This window comes from Silurus meridionalis, chromosome 16 (assembly GCF_014805685.1).
Source record: "Silurus meridionalis isolate SWU-2019-XX chromosome 16, ASM1480568v1, whole genome shotgun sequence".
Lineage (NCBI taxonomy): Eukaryota > Metazoa > Chordata > Actinopteri > Siluriformes > Siluridae > Silurus > Silurus meridionalis.
The window spans coordinates 16106954-16129499 of NC_060899.1; the positions used below are offsets into that span (position 1 = coordinate 16106954).

General features: G+C 41.2%; 1 protein-coding gene across 1 annotated transcript in view; it reads left to right on the forward strand.

Annotated features, from left to right (window-relative positions):
• LOC124399282 (collagen alpha-1(XXIV) chain) overlaps positions 1-22546 on the forward strand; it is a 74350-nt gene that overhangs the window by 21511 nt on the left and 30293 nt on the right. Inside the window, exons 6-19 of the mRNA XM_046870125.1 lie at positions 6223-6276; positions 6512-6565; positions 9402-9446; positions 10611-10664; positions 11137-11181; positions 12210-12263; positions 13248-13292; positions 14745-14798; positions 14920-14964; positions 20264-20317; positions 20413-20457; positions 21129-21182; positions 21320-21373; positions 21777-21830. Of these exons, the coding sequence (XP_046726081.1) occupies positions 6223-6276; positions 6512-6565; positions 9402-9446; positions 10611-10664; positions 11137-11181; positions 12210-12263; positions 13248-13292; positions 14745-14798; positions 14920-14964; positions 20264-20317; positions 20413-20457; positions 21129-21182; positions 21320-21373; positions 21777-21830 (711 nt within the window). The remainder of the gene's footprint in view (positions 1-6222; positions 6277-6511; positions 6566-9401; positions 9447-10610; positions 10665-11136; positions 11182-12209; positions 12264-13247; positions 13293-14744; positions 14799-14919; positions 14965-20263; positions 20318-20412; positions 20458-21128; positions 21183-21319; positions 21374-21776; positions 21831-22546) is intronic.

Here is a 22546-nt window from a genome sequence, read left to right on the forward strand (position 1 = left end):
ACTCGCTCATACCAGCAGGTGGCAGTCTTCTGTATTTAGCATTCAAACATGAAAACCGGAATCGTTAGAACTGTAAATATCTAAACTAATCAGCGTTTCCACCTGCCGCAATCGTCAATAACGGACTCGTGCAGATTTCTTCAGTCATGTCTGCTGTTCTGGGTTTTTTTTCCGCGTGATCATTCGCTAACCTAATTAGCCAATCGGAAACAGCCGACGCAGTCCGAGCAGAACCAACGGTGCGGAAACGGAACCAAAGCTGATCGACACTCTGAGAATAAGATTTGGAGAGAGAATGAGAGAATACGATTTGAAGAGAGAATGAGAAAATAAGATTTGGAGAGAGAATGAGAGAGAATGAGAGAATACGATTTGGAGAGAGAATGAGAAAATAAGATTTGGAGAGAGAATGAGAGAAAATGAGAGAATACGATTTGGAGAGAGAATGAGAGAGAATGAGAGAATACGATTTGGAGAGAGAATGAGAAAATAAGATTTGGAGAGAGAATGAGAAAATAAGATTTGGAGAGAGTGAGAAAATAAGATTTGGAGAGAGAATGAGAAAATAAGATTTGGAGAGAGAATGAGAGAGAATGAGAGAATATGATTTGGAGAGAGAATGAGAAAATAAGATTTGGAGAGAGAGTGAGAAAATAAGATTTGGAGAGAGAATGAGAAAATAAGATTTGGAGAGAGAATGAGAGAGAATGAGAGAATATGATTTGGAGAGAGAATGAGAAAATAAGATTTGGAGAGAGAATGAGAGAGAATGAGAGAATATGATTTGGAGAGAGAGAATGAGAAAATGAGAGAATACGATTTGGAGAGAGAATGAGAGAGAATGAGAGAATACGATTTGAGAGAGAATGAGAAAATAAGATTTGAGAGAGAATGAGAAAATAAGATTTGGAGAGAGAGTGAGAAAATAAGATTTGGAGAGAGAATGAGAAAATAAGATTTGGAGAGAGAATGAGAGAATGAGAGAATATGATTTGGAGAGAGAATGAGAAAATAAGATTTGGAGAGAGTGAGAAAATAAGATTTGGAGAGAGAATGAGAAAATAAGATTTGGAGAGAATGAGAGAGAATGAGAGAATATGATTTGGAGAGAATGAGAAAATAAGATTTGGAGAGAGAATGAGAGAGAATGAGAGAATATGATTTGGAGAGAGGAGAAAATAAGATTTGGAGAGAGAATGAGAAAATAAGATTTGGAGAGAATGAGAGAGAATGAGAGAGAATGAGAAAATAAGATTTGGAGAGAGAATGAGAAAATAAGATTTGGAGAGAGAATGAGAAAATAAGATTTGGAGAGTGAATGAGAAAGAATGAGAGAATAAGATTTGGAGAGTGAATGAGAAAGAATGAGAGAGAGGCCAAACAAATCTCATCATATGTCAGACATCGGCTTCCTGATTTCTAAATATCAGCATCATCCAGAGGAAAAGCAACATCGGTCGACTTCTGAGTGTTTCTGGAGGATTCCTGCTCCTTCAAGAGAGAATATGAGGGAGACACTGTTTATTACTGAAGGATGGATGGATGGAGATGTGGGTGTAATGTTTATTAATCCAGAGAGAGATGATGTAAGAGGTGTGTGTGTGTGTGTGTGTGTGTGTGTGTGTGTGTGTGTGTGTGTGTGTGTGTGTGTGTGTGTGGTGTGTGTGGTTCCTCAGAGCTTTGCCGTGATTTACTGCGCTTTAAACACAAACCCCTTCATAAAGCTGAATTGTTTGTTCCTGAGGAGTTCAGAACAAACAGAGTTCCTGAACCCACGCGAAGTTCTGCAGCTACGCTCGCACTCCATCAGCAACACTGGACCAGGATCATACACTGTTACAGCATGCGTTCAAGTTTACTGCAGCTTCAAGAGTGTGTGTTCTCTTCATTCTGTGGAGAACTTGTTTCAGTGGGAGAACATATTGGTGAAACATGCTGGCAGAAATGATTCAGTGGGAAACATGCTGTGGAAGAACATTTTGGTAAGAAAATATTGGGAAGAACATGTTGTGAATAATATCCTCTGGAGATCATCTTAGTGAGAATATGTTGGATAAACCATGCTGGGGAGAACATGCTCTGGGAGAACATGCTGTGAGAGAACATGCTGTGAGAGAACATGCTGGGGGAGAACACGCTCTAGGAGAACATGCTGTGAGAGAACATGCTGTGAGAGAACATGCTCTGGGAGAACATGCTGTGAGAGAACATGCTGGGGGAGAACATGCTCTGGGAGAACATGCTGGGGGAGAACATGCTCTGGGAGAACATGCTGTGAGAGAACATGCTCTGGGAGAACATGCTGGGGGAGAACATGCTCTGGGAGAACATGCTGGGGGAGAACATGCTCTGGGAGAACATGCTGTGAGAGAACATGCTCTGGGAGAACATGCTGTGAGAGAACATGCTGGGGGAGAACATGCTCTGGGAGAACATGCTCTGGGAGAACATGTGTGAGAACATGCTGGGAGAGAACATGCGGTGGAAGAACATGCTGTGGGAGAACATGCTGGGGGAGAACATGTTGTGGGAACATGCTGTAGGAGAACATGCTGGAGAACATGCTGTGTTTGGTAGCACGTTATGTTACACAGTTGGATGTGAGTCAATGTTTTGATGTGTGTGGTAGCGTGTGCTGGCAGATCTCTCTCTGCTCACCACATATTTCTCCTATAGACCTTCAGTTTCCATCCTGTGTTTGTATGAGTGTGTCTGTGTGTGTGTGTGTGTGTGTGTGTGTGTGTGTGTGTGTGTGTGTGTGTGTGTGTGTGTGTGTATCCTGCTTTATTTAGAGCTGTGATTAGATCAGGATCCAGATGTTACTCAGATCCATCAGCAGGAACGGGAGCGATGAGTCATGAGCTATCAAACACTTATTTTTTTACATTCCAGTGGAAAATCTGAGCACCTTCCATTTGACTTCTGTTTCTGTCTGTGTGTGAACCTTGTAGCTTATTTTCCTACACACACACACACACACACACACACACACACACACACACACACGGATGTGTATATGAACCTACTAATCCATGGTGTAGCCTCCAGGTAAATTGACATCACTGATTTTCCATTTTGGCTGCAGATTTTTTCCTCGTGAGGATGAGCTGCGACTTGTACAGAATGTCACGATCATCTTCTCAACATGACTGTGATCCTCCTCCACCTATTTACTGCCAATTCACTGAAGTCGAGATCAGTGAAGATACTCAGTGTGGAGATCAGTGAGAAGATCAGTGGAGATGCTCAGTGTGGAGATCAGTGGAGATACTCAGTGTGGAGATCAGTGGAGATACTCAGTGTGGAGATAAGTGGAGATACTCAGTGTGGAGATCAGTGAAGATACTCAGTGTGGAGATCGCTGTAGATATTTAATGAGGAGAGCAGTGGAGATATTCAGTGTGGAGATATTCAGTGTGGAGATCAGTGGAGATATTTAATGAGGAGATCATTGAAGAGATTATTAAGGAGATTAGTGTGGATATTCAGTGTGGAGATCAGTGGAGATTAATGTGGAGAGCAGTATAAAGACCACAATTTAGATTTTTGAGGCATGATGTAGATGATGAAGAAGATGATGATGATGATGATGTAGACTGACACTATTATAAAGTAGCAGAAGATTGACCAGAATCACCTCGTTTGTATGTTCACACATCAGTTCTCGTCTTGATTCAGGTCACACTCTGACTCTGCTGAAGTTAGCAGGACCAGGTTCTTCTCTCTGTTTTCTCTGCACAAAACCCAAACCTTCATCTCTCCTGGTAACAGCATGAACACTTGTGGTGAGTGTGGGAGGATAAACAGACGTTTTCTCTGTCAGATGGCTTTTGTGATAAAGGCTGTAGGACATGTGCAGCTTCTCAGTACATGAGTGGGCTGGTGGTCGGCTCGGGGTTTCAGAGGATCTGGTGGATCATCCTCAACCACAGCTGTATATCTGGGATGAGTCATCACTCGCCCACAGCACGTCGCAGGGCTCCACCACCGATCCCTCCATCATGCGAGCTGAACGTGGAGAGATGAAGCACCAGGGTGTCGAGAGCGGAGAAGACGTTACGCTGAGGCGTTATGAAGACGTGCCTGGAACCTTCGAACAGCTGACATCTGCTCCGACGTGTTTTTACAGTGCGAAACTAACAAACAGGACTTTCTCCAGCTGGAGAGGGTCACGGGGTCAAGGTGCTAGCGGAGGTGTCATGCTAGCTGAGTTCTGCCTCAGATTTATTCATGTTATACTGAAGAACATCAGGGGGTTTGAAGCATCTCAGGGTTTATTTCCTGATGATGAAAGGATCGAAAAGAATTTGGAGAATTAGCAAATTAAGCAAATGTCCTTAACTAGCATAAGTACATCAAACTCTGAGAACGTCGCTGGTTTTTTTGTGGTGCATTTGATTAAAATTTTTTTTTGCTAGCTGCGAATAATATCCGAGCTCGTCGTTTTCTTCACAAAATTCCACACCATGTTAAATGAGATGTTGAATTTGTCTGGAGAAGGTTTGTAGCTGATTGTAATTGTGGTTTTATCGTAAACTCCAGCGTGAAACGTGGATAAATGATGGTATTTATGAGGTGATGGAGAGACCTTGAGAGAGCAGTCGTCGCATTATAGTTCGACTTGTAGAGAACGGAGACGAGACCAAAAAGAGAATAAGCTTACTTCAGCCAGATACCACCGGATTAGAAACACGAGTCAAAAACATACACACTGCTGCTGCGTCGCCGGATGTGCTGCATTGTTATGTGCTGCATTGCCAAATGTGCTGCATCGCCAAATGTGCTGCATTGTTATGTGCTGCATCGCCGGATGTGCTGCATTGTTATGTGCTGCATCGCCGGATGTGCTGCATTGTTATGTGCTGCATCGCCGGATGTGCTGCATTGTTATGTGCTGCATCGCCGGATGTGCTGCATTGTTATGTGCTGCATCGCCGGATGTGCGCCGTCGCCGTATTTGCTGCATGCTGAAATGAAGATCGTAATGTCACAAAAAGAGAAAGAGAGATAGAATGAGATAAAGATAGGGAGAGAGAGGGTTCAGGATCAGTAATAATGAAAGTGCTGCTTGGAAGAAGGAAATTCGAGGTTCACTTCCTCCTACAGATTCTTTTTGGCAAATTTGCGAAGCTGGAATATCGGCTGAAGCTCTGACAATCGCCAGTGTAGTGCTGAGAGCTGCGAGTGTTTCAACTGGTACACGGAGTGCGTAATGATAATACATAAATAAATAGATGGATGGATTGATAAATAAAAATATATATATATAAATAGCAGAAACATGCTGTAATAAATACAATAAAAAAAATTTTTTTTCAGTTTTTCCCACTTTTTATTTTCTTTCCATTATTTATTTATTTATTTATTTATTTATTTATTTATTTATCTATTCATTGATTGACCTATATATATTTTTTAATTAATTCATTTGGTTGTTTTTGTTTTAAATTAAGTACAAAATTACTTAAACATAAAAAAGAAAGCAATATAAAATATGGATCTAAATTCTGAGCTGAGTCTCAGCCCCACTGATCTCCGGGTGAATTGTGCAGGAAGTGACCCGAGTGCTGGAGTGATTCCCTGGAGCCGGAAAACCGCCATCTAACGACCTTTATTTATTTATTTATTTATTTGTTTATTTATTTATTGAAGAAGTATTTAATGAAAGGAGGACTGAGTTATTTTTTGATAAAAAATGTGGATGTTCTGTAGGAAACGTGAGCTTTCGTGGGAACGTCTCACTATGGGGTTTAGGAGTTGAGTGGAGGAGGAGACGGAGAGTGAATTCAAGTCGACTGTAACACATGCGTTACTCTTCCGTCTCCTGACGTGTCTCCTTCCTCCTGTCCCACAGCATGTTCGTGATGGCTACACGTTTTTGCAGGAATTGTAATATAAATTTGTATTCGTTTATAGTGACGTTTAATGGCAAAGTTCTGATTATCAGCTCCGACGTCGGATTCCACGTCTCCATATTCTCATATTTCTGAGTGAATTATACAGAACTGAAACGTCATTTATTAAATAATCCAAATTTATCCATTTATAGTTACATTCCATCCCATGTCCTGTCCTGTGACAGTCCTCAGGTCCCTCAGTCTCGTGTGAACAGTTAAAGCTTCAGATCCACATTGTTGTATTCACATTGTTGTTTTCAGCATCAGATGAATGAACAATGAGGAACGATGAGGAATGAACTGATGGTGTTTTGTTGCTCCTCAGGGAGCAAAGGGTGACCCCGGGCTGTCCCCAGGTCAGGCCATGAAAGGAGAACAGGTAACTCAATCACTGCATCTCACTGCTCCACCTCACACTTAACCTCATTCATTCTCCTCCTCCTCCTCACGTTCTGGTGATCTCCTGAATCCTCAGTGGCTTTTTTTTCACACCTTCCTGAACAGATCATTAGTTCTCATTAACCACATCGCTGTCATATCCTTATCATCTCAAGGTTTTTTTTTTCATTCCTGTTTTATATCTCTGGAACAGCCATTTTTTTTCTGTTGCCCAGGGTGAGAGAGGACCTCCTGGTCCACCAGGCTCTAAAGGTTTTGCAGGGTTAATGGTAAGTCCTTTTCATGCACTGCTCATGAGAACTCATCTCAACTGCTCTCACACAGGTGATTGGTTTCTGGATGACCCACAACCTCAGGATCTTGGGTATCTGATCTGAAAGTTCCTTTAAGGTTCCTTGAACCAGAGTGTGTTTGTGTGTGTGGGTGGTGTCTGCTAGGGCTTCTATCACTGCTTATGGGCGTCTCATAACAGGATAGAGTTACACAGATGGATATAAAGTTCCTGTGATGAGCTCAAAAAACCTGGAGGTCAACTTTAAGCAGCAACCTTCTGACATGACAGATTTGAAGAGCGAGAGACAGAACCAGAGACGAGCAGTGGCGTATTTCTGTCTCTGAAAGAAGAATAAATTAGTTATCAGGTGGCTTTTAAAAGGTGTAGAAGAATCCTGGAGGAAGATGGTGGAATCTTTTGAACGATCTTCAGTAGGAAAATATCCAACACCAGAGTGGAGAGATGTGAAGCTCTGCAGAGTTCCTGCAAGGTTCTACAAAGTGTTTTATTCCTCTGATACCGAACCAAATTGGCAGTATATTACGTTTACTTTATCAATTTAATTCACGTAGAGGAACATCAGGAACATATCACGTATCACAACAGAGGAACATCAAGAACATATCACGTTGCATAGATCTTCTGATCCTGGAGACCAGTGTCTGAGCTGCTGTTAGAGAAAATGTATCAACACCTTCTTCCGACCAATCAGAATTAAAAGGAAACTTTCTTATGTTTATTCGGTTACAAATCTTGAGACGTTATTGTGCTTCAGCTAACGGAGATTGATGATTTAGAATCTTCAGAATTGCCCTTTTGCCCCGGTTCCTCCCCCACGTCTCCACATCTCCACATCTGAAGAGGATTTAGGAGAATAGATGGGAAGATGACAGCCATCAGGAGATGAAAAGCGGTTTCTGCTGGACGGCTCATGACGTGACGTATCGGTCCACTGAAGAATCCAGGATGAATTTGATCTCGCTCTCAACTCCAATTCTCTCCCGAATTCCCTGAAATAAGTTTCCACCAAACCATATGGAGATCTCATCTACATCATCCCTCTGACACTCGCTTGTCAGGTATAAATATTGCTCCTGTCTGCGGCGCTCATCCGTAAGTTGATGGAGATGATTCCTCAAGCTGCAGCTACAGCCACTGATATTTTCATTTAAATATACACTGTATGGTCAAAAGTATTAGGACACCTGACTTTTCCAACCGTATGTGGTTCTTCTCCAAACTGTGACCACAAACTTGGAGGCACACAATTGTAGTTGAAAATTTTCCCTTTCACTTGGACAACTAGGAGATTTGAACATGATCCAGCATGACAATTCCCCTGTTCACAAAGCCAGCTCCATAAAGATCTGCTTAACATGGTTGGAAGATCTTCTCCTATAGAACTCCAGTCCTATTGAACATGAAGCATGTGAACACTGACTAAACCCCAGGCCTCCTCACCTTCTCACCTATATCAGAACCTGGCTTTTCTTATACTCTTGTAGCTGAATGAACAAAAATCTCCACAAAATCTAGTGGAACATCTTCTCAGGAGAGTGGAGCTCATTAAAAGAGCAGATGGACAACATTTTGGCCATACAGTGTAAGTGTAAGCAGCTTGGTTAGGGGTTTGTGGTCTCACCAGATGACCATGAACAGAAATAGTCGCACATACCAGTGCTATAACCCTGAAATAACCCTGAAGCATCACTGTGTTGTCAGAGTTCAGGGTGAAAGGCCAAGATCTTCCAGCAGGCTCTGAATTCTCTGAAGTGTAACGGATATCACACACCAGCTCAGATCATGAACGTGGTCGTAATGAATGGATCTGTTGAAGCAGGAGACTTCTTTGTTCATGAGTTGAGATAAACAAATAATGTTATGATTTATGACCTTTTCAAATCCACAGCAGGAGGACACCAAACCCATGGGAGAGCTCCAGCCACATTACGCTAACAGTCACACCAAAATATCTCTTTTTATTACATCAGGAAGAACATCTTCATGAAGAACATCTCAGGTTTAATGGATGATCAGCGTTCCAGTTCATGTTGATTGATTACATGGCACCATTGTTCAGTGTTTTAATGAGTTTTTAGTCATTTAAATGATCTCTATTGAGCACTTTGACCTGGAGGACACGTGAGGTTTGCTTGGACCAGCCTCATTAGTCAATGAAAACTCAGGTGGAAGATCTGGAGAGCCCATGTTTAATTGAAAACCTTTTGTATTATTATGAAAACAAGATAAAACAAAACAACAACCCCAGCAGGTCCACCAGGAACCACCTAGGCAGAATCAAGCCACACTGTTCTCCTGCATGTTCCTCTGACCTCCCGTGTCTCTGTCGATGTTGTGACTTGTCTCCTGTGTGTAATGCAAAGGTGCAGATTTCTGAAGGGGAAAGAAAGATTTTTGACAGTTTGGAGAGAAGTGTTACACTGTGAGAGAGTGTGAGAGAGAGAGAGAGAGAGAGAGAGAGAGAGAGAGAGGTAGAGAGAGAGAGAGAGAGAGAGAGAGGAGAGAGAGAGAGAGAGAGAGAGAGGGGTAGAGAGAGAGAGGTAGAGAGAGAGAGAGAGAGAGGTAGAGAGAGAGAGAGAGAGAGGTAGAGAGAGAGAGAGAGAGAGAGAGGTAGAGAGAGAGAGAGAGAGAGAGAGAGAGAGAGGAACCTAAGGCAACAAAATCCCCAAAAATGTGGTTGGACTGGGAAAAGAGAGCACATGAGAAGAAAGAAAACATGGTGATCTCTCTCTTTCTCTCTCATTCTTTCTCTCTCTCTTTCTTTTTTTGCATTTCTCATCATTTTGCTTTGGCTCTCTTTTCTTTCACAGGGTTCCAAAGGATATCCAGGACCACCAGGCCAGCCAGGAGAACAGGTATGCTCTGGCTTTCTTGTGTTTTTGTTGTTGTTGAAATTTGCATTATGCTTATAGACATTCGGGTGTAATGAGTGATGTCACTATTTACATCTGCATTCGGATTTAAATCCCGCAGTGGGCGTGGCCTAAATCAGAACATTTTGTTCCCAAATAAAATGTAACCCACTTTATTCTGGAGTCAATGAACGAAGCGTCCTGAGATGTTGGATTGTTGGAATGTCAGTATGTTGTGACAGTTCCTCAACCTCAGCTACATCCTTCTATGCCTCCTAAATACCTAAATTAGCACTTTCCAAGTTTGTAGAATTCGAGTTATATTTAAAGTAAGTTTGGAATCTTGTGTATCAGTCTAGATTTATTCATTACTAGAGATTTTTTGTACGTCGCTCTGGATAAGGGCGTCTGCTAAATGCCGCAAATGTAAATGTAAATGTAGATGAGAAGGTGAGGAGGCCTGGGGTGGAGGCATCATTCACATTCATTGTTCAATAGGGTTGGAGCTCTATAGCAGGAGATCTTCCATACACTTCCAACCCATGTATCTTCATAGAGCTGGCTTTGTGCACAGGGGCAATGTCATGCTGGAACTAGTCCAAGTGAAGAGACGATTTCAGGCTGCTGCATCTAAAGACGTCTGATACAATTGTGTGCCTTCAACTTTGTGGTAACAATTTGGAGAAGAGCCACAATATGGCTGGAAAAAGTCAAGTGTCCCAATAGAATTGTCCATATAATATATATATATATATATAGTTTTATAATGAATATTTTTTATTAAACGAGATGTTTGGAGAGCCCTGTTACACTGTTACACTTACTTATGTGATTCTGTATATTTCTATCGGAAACAGGAAGTGCCACACCCCCACCAAATCAAAAACCATGTGACAGTGGCAGAGCAAGCTAGCTCACTGTATATATACTAAAGCTGATTAAACAAAACCTCTGAAAAAAAGCAAACAAGTGTTAAATAGAGAGAAGTGTGTGAGAAGGTATGGAACGCTGAAGGATTTGATTCTGGAGTGAGGAGAATTCGGGATCCTCGAACAGAACAATAGCCGTCCTATTCCTCCACTGGCACTGACTTCTTTTCACATTCTCCTTCCTCTCTCTCTCTCTTTCTCTCTCCCTCTCTCCCTCTCTCTCTCTCTCTCTCCACAGGGTTTGCCAGGATTGCCAGGCCCGGTTGGGGCAGCAGGTTACCCTGGCAGGCAGGTGCAGTGACCAAGATCCACTAAAGAGAAACTATATACCCAGAATTCCACCTTGGGAAGGGACTAATGTGTAAAGGAATCATTTAATACAGTGAATCAGTAGAGAAATGATTCTTGAGTTTGATTCATTAGAAGCAGGTTTATATTAATGAGCTTCAGTATTAATTCTCGTTTCTATAGTAACAGCTCATTTACAGCTGAGGCTCTGTCCAATGTGTGAATAATAAGGAAAATGTTTATTGCATTATTGTTATTGTTATTATAATTATTATTATTATTGTTCTTGTTATTATTATTATTATTTTTTATTATTATTATTATTGTTATTATATGAACTTTTGATTCAAGAAATTAAATTTGGATTTTGTTGTGTATTACTGTGTGTGTGTGTGTATGTGTGTGTGTGTGTGTGTGTGTGTGTGTGTGTGTGTGTGTGTGTGTGTGTGTTTTGATATTGATGTGTTCTCTTTCAGGGATTGGCAGGCCCAGAGGGAAACCCAGGCTCTAAAGGTGTCAATGTGAGCACAGCTTTTCATTGTATTTATGTGTGTGTGTGTGTGTGTGTGTGTGTGTGTGTGTGTGTGTGTGTGTGTGTGTGTGTTTTAACTCCAGAAGATTAAATAGTGCAAGTTTATACACAATACGATCAAAATTATGTGCACCCCCTGACCTACACACCCATTCAGCTCCTTCTCCAGGGTTTGCGTAACATTACAGTTTCCATAAAGTCTCCCAGAAGAGACTCAAAGATTCCCAAACCCCTGTTCCACCATGACGCTGAGGTTATAGTTGTTGGTGTGAGGGTTGAAGAGGAAGAACTTGAGTGTCCTACAAATCCCTGACCTCCTTAACTCCACCAAACACCTTTGGGATTAACTGGAACCGTTTCCTCGACATGCCGCCATAGGTGTCTGATCTCTCTAACGCTCTCGTGGAGGAAGCTCATTAATCCTCTCAGCCACGCCTCAAAATAGAATGGAGAGCCTTTCCAGCAGAGTGGGGGTTCTTCCCAGAAGAACGGGGGTTATTATACTCTAACATCATATGCAGAGGCGGAATGAAGCTGAAATGAAATCTTCTACATGGACTTGTTGATGTGATGGTTAGGGGTGCACATACTTTTGGCTGCATTGTGTATTTATTTGTTGTTCCTCCATTTGCTTGTGTATTTATTGGAATGTTCCGACTTTAAACAATGCTGTAGTGTAGAGAAGAAGAGAATCTTCTTTAGAACGTCCCCGTATGCTAAACGCATCCCAGAATCCCTCAGGCAACTCTTTATCACCAACAGAACATGTGTGTGTGTGTGTGTGTGTGTGTGTGTGTGTGTGTGTGTGTGTGGATGTGTACCAGGTGTTCTCAGGTCATGAGCTCATCCTACACGCCATGAAGGAGCCAATAAAGGAATGTTTTAGGAATTAATGAGTGGAAATACGAGCGTGTCGTGTCGATGCAGTTCATATAAAACATTAGCTTAGTTTTTATCCAGGATTCGATCCAATGCTAATGTGTTCATGTTCTTGTCTCTTCCTCGTCTCTTCTGAAGGGTTTTATCGGAGCCCCAGGAGCACCGGGAGCACCGGGCATACAGGGGGAAAGAGTAAGTGTCCTGAGTCATGAAGGGGGCGTGGCCGGGGTGGGAAATGACATGATGCAATAATTATATCAACTACAGGACTGTAAACCTTTTCTAAGTTCACGTGAATGCGTTTCTTGTAAATACATGGTGTTGGGGTGTGTGTGTGTGTGTGTGTGGGGGGGTTGGGGCACAGACTTTTTAAAATGATTTCAGAATACAGCACTGATTTATTCTGGATTCTGATTGGTCGAAAGTTTGAGCCATTTAATGATAAAAAAAAAAAAAAAGTGTGATCGTTCATATGCTAAATTTTTTACATTTTTCTTCGAACCTCATAATTATTTTTTTATTTGCCATTTATGGAAGGAGTCTCCAGTGTCAGAGGTCAGGTTACAATATAAGAAGCATGCGGGATTTTTTTTCAAGCATATAATTAATATAAATATAATATATTTGTTGAGCACATTAATAATAAATCATTTATAATAAATCGAAAATTAATTTACAAGTATAAATATAATTAGATTTATTTATATTGTTTGTATAATAACAAACATTAAAATTATATATAATATTATAATATTAATTATATATATATATATATATATATATATATATATATATATATATATATATATATATATATATATAAAATATTAATAATATATAAAACAGAATAAATAGTTATTTATATTTAGCTGATAAAAAAAGCTACTTTTATTTCCCGGCATCTGTTTTAACCCTCACCACTGTTCAGTGTCTTTTGGAAGTTTTTCTTGTTGTTCTTAGTGTTTCCATATGCCTCTGGTTTCAAAACGGTTCTCTTTTATTGCTGTTTGCGGTGTTTAATGAGACGCAGGTGACGTGCCGCAGGAACACTCGGCTATGAGTGTGATCGTTTTGTAAAATCGAAAAGGTTCAGGCTGTAAATGTTATCAGTGTGAAGGATTTTGTGTCAGTGATGTGGAACTGGACGTGTAACACTGATCTCTCACTCTTCTGCAGGGGATCCTGGGACCTGTGGGGAAGATCGGACCTAAAGGAAGACAGGTACAAACTTCTCGTATTTTCTATTTTAATCAACCCGCAGTGATGCTTCTGAGAGGAAGTGCCAAAATACCGCACATTCTGCATTCTTCAGGTCTCCATAATCAGTGTTTGGAATGAAAAGAGTGAAATGAGCAGTAGACTGAAGTTTACTAGAAAAATATAAACTTTACACAACCACGATACAGCCGAAGGCTTGTGGACACCCGTCCATAAGCTCATTCCACATTGAGCCTCCATTTCCTGTTATGAGCTCCACTCTTGTGAGAAGATGTTCCACTAGGTTTTGTGGAGATTGGTTCAGCCATGAGGGTGTTAGTAAAGTGATGTAGGTGAGGCAGTGAGGAGGCCTGGGGTGCACTCAGTGTTCACATTCATTCCAAAAGTGTTCAGTAGCTCTGTAGCAGGCCGATCAAGATCTTCCACACATTTCCAACCCATGTAAAGCAGATCTTCATGTGAGGAGTAATAAACATTACACCAGCACAAAAACGGACAGAAATGTGAGATTTTAACAGCACAGTGGGTTCAAGGAACGAAGTCAAATTAATATAATAACCATAAATAAATAAATTGAAGAAATATTTTGTTGCTATCAACACGTTTTCCTGAGACATGAGGACACTGAACACATACTAAAACACACCAATGACCAGCCAGTGGGCGGAGTCAAAACTGAAGTCTCAAGAAAACCAAGTGACATGAACTGGAAACAAAAGCAGTGTTTATGACACTAAAAGAACTTCATCCTATTGGTTCTCGAATAAAAAATAGGAAATCTTTGTTGGAATAAAAATGTTGTGGCTCAGTTTAATTACTGGGTTTTTTCCATGTGAGAGAAAAGTCCACTGTAGACCTGAATTTGGTAGAAAATTACCTTTTTTAACAGAGTCTGTGTGAAAATTCTATAAGATCGCAAAACATTTTATATAAAAACAATCGCTAGGGTCACAGTTAATTGTATAATAATGCGCTAGAAAGCGTTAACGGTGAACTCTATGGGGCAGAGAACTGTGACGATATGCCAGACTGATGCCAGGTAGATGAGTGAAGATGCAATGGGAAGTGAAGATTCTGTTCATAACGTAACTGTGACCTCGTAATAAAGAAAAATACTCAATAGATCACAGTAGATAAAAGCTAGAACAATAGAGCGACGCTGCCAAGTGGACACGAGTCCCAGCGTTCGGGGGGTCAGTCCGCCTCATCACAGCTTTCCCTGACTGGATGAAAGCAGGATGGAAGACTTTCAGAGGATCTTCAGGATCTGAGAAAAATCTCCTGTGGATTGCTTTGGAGCTTCAGAAGCACAAATTGTTCTATAGCATATAAAGCAGTAAAATCCTGCCCTCTGATTGGGTGTTTTTTTGGAATTCGACACAGGGTTTACAAGGACTGTAGGATCTCTGTGAAGAGAGGTTTGAGATGTTTAGGTGTGTGTGTGTGTTTTTCCAGGGTGTGATTGGAGACGTCGGGGAACGGGGTCCTCCGGGGCCTGACGGAAATCAGGTACGATGGTTCTGTATTTCTGATTCCGTGACTTTTATAGAGGTGTTTTGATCTTTACACTCTTATGATTGGCATTTGGAGCTCACAGTTCCATCATTAAATGTGTGTGTTTGGTTTACAGGGGACTGTTGGAGCGACTGGCACCGCCGGCTTTCCGGGCCTCAGAGTGAGTACCATCTGCATACACATGTCTCAACCAAGTTCTTATGCAATTCTCATGCATACAGTTTATAATCCAGTTCTAATGAAACTGGCATCAGGAACCATTTCACATCACTGCTTCACTCGGATCCCATTCCAGCTGTTTATACATCAGAAGCAAACCTTGCTCTGAGAGACGCTTCGGGAAACGCTGGCTTAGATTCAACACCTCAGAAGCTTTTCGTCACCTTTGCCTTCACATCTGTCTTCCATGAGAATATGACTTCGCATTTTTCTTCCTTATCGCTGTTTTGGTATCTCAGCCTGGGAGAGAAGTCAGAATGGTCATTTATTCTTGGTGTGAGGAACGATGTTTTTCCAGAGCTCTCGGGTTCTCGCCAAGAAACGGATTAGCAGCGTTTTAACGCATTTTAACGACTTAATGCCTAATGCAGGGTCTGGCTTGGGTCGTAATGTGGCGTATTTTGATTGGTCGATTCGTTTTTTTCTGAAGCAACAATTCTGAGAGGAGTTCGGCCACAAATCAAAGGTCTACGAGGTTTCAATATGTTATCGTTTCACAGTTGTACAGGAACTCGTACCGCAAACGTGCCACCTCAAAGGATCACGTTTCTAAACGAGTGTTTTATTGAAGTCAGCGGTTTCAGGGCTTGTTGTCTTTAAAAAGGCGTGACAGAGACCCATAAGGATTAGCACGAGTACTATGTATCATTCGCTGTATGAGAATGGAGCCACATTCCCTCTGGAAAAGGTCATGAGGTCATTCTGGAGAGCCAGGTGGAGAACCCGTCTCGTCAGCTGCACAGTGCCTGGAACTCTTTACTGGTGATCTTCTGTATCAGGCCACAGCCATAACCCTGAAGCCATATGTGTGCCTGATTTTAGCAGAAAAGTGCACTGGTTTTCTGGCACGTTCGAATCCACAGGTGTTTTATTTTCTTTCCTTCAGAATTCCACTCTTCCCTGCACCTCAGCTGTACTGTATGTACTGTATGCTAATCCCATGCAGCTGCACAAATCCATGGATATAAAACTTACAAGATTCCCTGCGTTCCTTCGCTCCTCGTTCTTACTTGGTTGCTGGAGTAGATTTTCCTCTAAACTACAAGGACACTGCTTTGAGTACTTCTTGGTACTTCTGGTACTTTGTCATCTGTAATGGAGTGTCTTCCAATTAGAAATGTAGTAATGGGTAGCACATGGAGCAGAACCCCAGCTCTGTCAGTACCAACCCCCTTTCCACAGATTCCACAACGCTCAGTTTGATGTATCACCAGGCAAATGAGCTGCATCTGGGCAATCGTTTCACAGCTTAATGTAGGACATAAAGGTTTCCTTCACTTTTATTTGAAAAAAAGAAAGGTTTTGATTAAATTTTAATTTATTTGTATTTTGTAATGTATTTATTTATTTTTCATTCATAAATTTTGATTGTGTTCTTTACATTTTACTTTCCTTGTGACTTTTTTATACCAATGTTTATACTTTATATTTTAAATAATGTACATTCTTCAGTATTGGAGAGTCGTAAAAAGTTTCACTCGACCTCGTACTCCATCACCATGAGCATGGGTTTGAAGCGCTGGAACCCGTCGTCTCTCTGCTCATGTCAGTGGTTTCATCTTGGACTATTGCTCTGTTTCCCGCTTCGATGACCTGTATTGCAATTGTAACACAAAGTGGGCGTGGTCTAAATCAGACAAGTTTTTTTGTTGTTGTTGTTCTCCGGGAAAAACTCGGGAGAACATAGAGGGCCAGATGTAGAAGTTTCAGCATGGTGTGTGGATTCTGACATCCCTATTGAACGTAATCAATGAAGTAATTTCAGGTGCTGTAGTCCAGCAGTTGTGGAACATGTGGCCAGGGTTTGATCGCTTCCAGAAAGAAAAGCTTTTCTTTATTTTATTGTGTATGTATTTTTCATGTAAGGTGGAGAGCACGAGGAGATCCAGCGTGATTTACTTGTTAAAATGGGCTTTTTTCACTCACAGGCACTGGAATGAAAATCAGATGTACAGTTCAATGGCATTCCGACAGATGGAGTTGCTTTGCTTTTCCACTTTCTTTGTGTGTTGGATCTTCCATGTTCTCCAAACATACGCTTTCTATTCAAGCCCCTGTACAGACGGGATTCTCCGTTTGTTTGTTTATTATTTATTTTCGCTGGTCCTCTTGAACAGAATCATCACTACAAATCAAAACTTGCTTCAGACTGAATCTGCGATAAAAACACGTCTATCCTGATGCTCAAGGTATCTCCTAGGATGACTTCACAATGATCTACAGGGTCTGAGGAGACTGACTGGTTTGATGAGGTTGCACGTCAAACGTTTTTTACATACATTTTCAGGTGTGCAAACATTTTACTATGAAACCTTTTGTTGGTTTTTCCATGACCATGTGACTTTACTTAGTATTTAGCTTGTGTCGACCGATAGTGGATTTATTGGGCCGATACCGATAGCTGGGTCGGATCGCACGCGCCGATAACCGATTAATCAACTGATTTATTACAAAGATAAAAAACCAGTAGTGAATCATGGCAATGTGCAAAAGTAAATAAATATGAATATATTAATTAATAATTCAAATTGTATAATGAATAAATATAATGATATAATGAATAAAGTATAAATAATAAATATAATATTGCACTAAAATCAAACTGCACCTGGAGTCAGTGATTCACCTCTAGAGGTCGCTCTCGTAATGACAGCGGACAGGAAGCCGGAAAAACTATCGGTATGGATTTTTGCCGATAATCGATAGTTATTACTATCGGTGCATCAACCTCTAGTAATAACTAAAGGACATTTTAGTTTGAAAGCCGTCCTTTATTATCAAATAGAGGTATAATATGTGTAAAATATATATTAGTATCTTTTCTAAATATGTTTCTGGTATTGTTCAGAGGACCGTTCTAAATGTGGCGGCTGTAGTTTGGGGATCCCTGGTTTAGACTATAAGATTAAGCTACATTTTATAATTAGACTTCGTTGTACAGGAGACAGGGTTAAAGTTCGGGCAGTGACCATCAGAATCAGGTCTATTGCCCAAGTGTGTTGACACACACAAAGAATTTGGTTCCAGCTTTTAGTGACTCTCAAAAGTACAGACATAAATAATCTTATACATTTAGCATTGAGAAGAAACCTGTTTGACTCACACATGGACCATTGAACCACTGGATATGAGTTCAAAAGCATGTCTAATGCCATTTAGATCAACTCTGCAATCATCAGCAGACTCTGAAATATCACAACCCTGCAAGGTTCTTTTGCTGCTAGTAGTCAGTTCAGAATCAGGTCTTCTATTATCTTCTTCTAGAAACATTTGTGAGGACATGATTGTGTTACAGATGCTGCTTCCTCTCTTTTCTCTCTGCATCGCTCGTCACTGTTGTTAAAGCAGGCGGTCGGTTGAAAGAGACGTAACACTTTTATGAAGTGCATGCGATTTGTCTTCCTCCCACCAAACCACCAGGACCTCCTGTTCTCCTTCTGAGCAATTCCTGTTGTTTCAGCTGCTCCAGGTGCACTTTGTGCTCTGCTTTCATGTTGCATGGTCTTATAGGTGACGAACTAACAATGCTACGAGGAATCCCAATGCTAATAGTACAGCTGCACAAGACGTTGTGCAGAAAGGATGGCCAAGCTTACTCATGTGTTAAAAGCGTAGAAGGTCTGGGTGTGAATGGAATTAGAATCAGTTGAAAAAGCTGATTCCAATGAGGCCAGCCATACTGCTCAATGAACATCAATGAAGACTGCTGCATATGGTTAGTGTTTTTTGTCATGTTCCTCAACTATGACATTTCCATAATAAGAACCAGCCAATATACAGGACCAGGAAACATCTAACCCAGGATGAAAGGAATCAGCGTCATGAACGATCAGATGTAGAAGTACGGTCTTAGCCACTATGGATGCTAATCAGGGGGCAGTAGAGAGCACAATGTGGATCCCAGTATGTAAACTTAAAAAAAGTGTCTGAGATTCTGACCACGTGAGCACCCTGTCACCGAGTTCTTCTCACACGTGAAACAACACGTTCTCACTTCCGCACCCACCCTACTCCAGCGCACCTCACCTCCTTTTTCCGAAGATGAAGATGCAGCTCAAAGGTCACTGTTTTGACACCGATGCAGAGATCCGGTACGAATTGCAGAAGGTTCTTCACACGCTTTGACAAGAAAACTTCCAGGACATGTTCCAGAAGTGTCAGGAACGCTGGGGGGGCTGTATTGCTGTGCAAGGGGACTATTTTAAAGGTGATATTGGGGGAAACATAGATAAATAAAGTACTTTTTTTGTAAACAGAGCAGTTCTACGTTTACTTTTCATAACTTTTTGATGCCACCTCACACATCATAATGGTAGTCAGTTTTATCCTTTTGGAACTTCAAAGTGTTTACCTGAATCCCGTCACTGGGTTTGTGGAGGTGAATGCATTAGCACCTCGCTTGCTCGTGGTTTACTGTACGTCCTCCAAGCCCTGCAGTGGTTTCTGAATTGGATGTGTAATAGATCTCATGCTCAAGAGACCTGGCACAGATCTTCATCTTTTCTCAAATGTGTTGACAACTTGGAATGTAGTGTTTGAGACCTGGAGGAAATTTGTGTCAGAGTAGTTGTCATGATATGAAAAGAAGGATCGATTGAGATTTTCCTCATTAGTCTGTCATCTGGTGTCTGTCACATTAACTAAGCCCGAGGTGTTTAAACCTGCTCATGAGGATCTTCTGTTCTTGCAGGGTTTAGTTCTAACTCTAAACTTCACACCTGATCACATCTTTAGAAGCACCTACTGAACTAGCTGGAAAAGACTTTTAGCTATTTTTACATTTACGCCATTTAAACTTGTGAACTTTCAATCTAAAGTCCAATGCCTTATCCACTAAACTACCACCTTCTCAATTATCTACCCATGATTACCTCATAAATGTGCTGTTTGTTTGCATTTCTTCTTGTGACCAGAGGATGGAGGACTGACGATAATGAAGAAAGCTGAAGAACACACTTTCTCTGCATATTCAGTGTTATTAGTGAGATTGTGGTTCGAATCGGGAAACTCTGGTGAAGACCAAAGTAGCGCTCATGCTATTTTAAAGGAAATCTTGTGAGAGTTTTGGGCATTGGGGTGTCCAATCCAACCTCCCATTCAGAGTCATTTAGGACTTCAGACATATTAAAAATCCTTTTCCTGATGCCAACATTTTCTCATCCTGGATATTCCACTCTGCAATTCGAAGGAGAACTTCTTAGCATTAATCTTTTTTCTCAATGATGTGTTCTTGTTTTCAGGGGAACCCTGGGCCTGAGGGACCTCGCGGACTTCCTGGCATTCTCGGACCTCAGGTAAGGGCCAGTCTTTAAGTCGTGTTGTGCAAGTCTTTGTGCATTTCTCAGGTGGACACTGAGGACTTCTCCTCCGCCTTTTGTGTGTTTTGCAGGGCCTGTCTGGGGGCGTGGGACCACCTGGATTGAAAGGTGATAAGGTGATCTAAATATTTCTATTATTGATGTGATTTGTTGACATTCAAAATGCAGCTCTCGTGCAGATTATGCGCAGTTGGGGTTTTGGTAGAAGTTTGGCAAAATAAGGATGCTGGTTATGGGAGCATAGAGGAAGCTCATAGAGGAAGCTCATAGAGGAAGCTCATAGAGGAAGCTCATAGAGGAAGCTCATAGAGGAAGCTCATTAAGGAAGCTCATAGAGGAAGCTCATAGAGGAAGCTCATAGAGGAAGCTCATTAAGGAAGCTCATAGAGGAATCTCATTAAGGAAGCTCATAGAGGAAGCTCATAGAGGAAGCTCATGAAGAACGTTCATAAAGGAAGCTCGTAGAGGAAGCTAATTTTTTTACCAATTACAAAAAAAAAAACCTTTGACGTTAACCTACAGTAGATGTAAACCTAGTAAGATCATAAAAAGGCCCGTGTAACAGCTGAGGAACTCACGCTAGCATCCTACATTCCTGATTATAACCAAATTCTACACCAAAGTAATTCTTGATTTTTGGAAGAACGTACTTAAAAAACTTCACATCATTAATCGGGTCGGAGATGATCTTGCACTAAAAGTTCAAACACGATTATTTTAATCCCTGAAAGTTAGCATGCTGTGCTGTGTTTATTCTATAATCTCTGTTTGGCGCTGTATGATTTAGGGTGAACCAGGATTACGGGGGGAACCAGGAGACTATGGCTACCAGGGGGACAAGGTAAGAGAATGGGAAGGGGAACATTTTAATTGTTTAGTTTCTAAACTCTTTTAAACAATTGCTAACATTCAGATCTTAAATCCTGAACGGAGAGTTGAGGTGCTTAGCGATATTTCAAAACATTCCTCTTTGTTCAGGGGGCTGCAGGTATTCCTGGACCACCAGGCCCACGTGGAAAACCCGGACCAATGGTATGTGAGATGGCCTTTATCACAGCATCTTTATAAAAGCTTCAGTAAATGTACTTTCTTAAAAAAAAATGTAGCTTGCACAAGATCAGCACCTGCGTAGCCTTCAGTGCACCAGCTCTCCGTGCTGTGGGTGAAGCTTTGATGCTCCTGAGTGACTCGTACAAGACAGAGCTCAGGGTTGATTGCCATTTTGTACTTGTGCCCAGTTTGGAAGACGAGGGAGCGCTGCCGCAACTTGTCGAGCTCCTGTAGAATTCACTGTTGCCTTAATGTTAGAGTCCATTTGTCTTGTGTCTGTGATAGGTGAACATCAGCCTGAGTTACTGGAGACCAAGCCTCTATCTATTTGTGCATACCTGGGCATATTAATTATACATACCTCCTTTTTGTCTTTGTCTGAAAGGGGAAAACAGGTGACCTAGGTGCCCCAGGACCACCAGGGCCTCCTGGACCTGAGGTATGGACCACCAACTCATCACCAATATGCACATCAATCCACATCAAAACTTAAAAACATGAAAATATATATGATAGAATCAGTCCAGGCAAATGACTTGCTCTTCATCAGATCAGACCGTGAAGGTTCCTCACTGAGTTCCTCAAATCCTGAACTGACCTGAATGTCAGTTCTTGGTTATGATGCAGTATGTTGAAGAATGTTTCTTTGAAATTCTATACTATAATTATCTGGTCTTGTGTTTGGACCTGCATATTAAAGTCATTTAATTACTTTTGTCTCAAAAAACATTTTAGCAGAACTTTAGTTTACAAAGCAGGTGATTTAAGATTAAAAAAAAGATGGCGTCAGTGATTTGAAAGCACTCAGGTACTCGTGTTTGAAGTGAATGCTGTAGGTCACTAAGCTCCCCAGGATTAGCGCAGTGCTAGCATTAGAGCTCGGGGGCATGAGGTAATCAAACAGCCCGGTTTAGAAGCCCTTGAGTAGCGTTTATAATAGTTACTGTATTTGAGGTTCCAGTAGTCAAATGTTTTTGATGCCAACTGTTTTTTCTGGGAAACATGAGGAGATAAGAAGTGTTTACAGCAAGGCTTTGTTCAGCATCTCAGTCTAGATTGGACATGGCATCAGTGGCTATACTTTTTAGAAATAATCACTGTGGAAGTTTTCTCGAGGCTCTGTCTAGTTAAACCTGATTCCATCTGGGCTGCAGA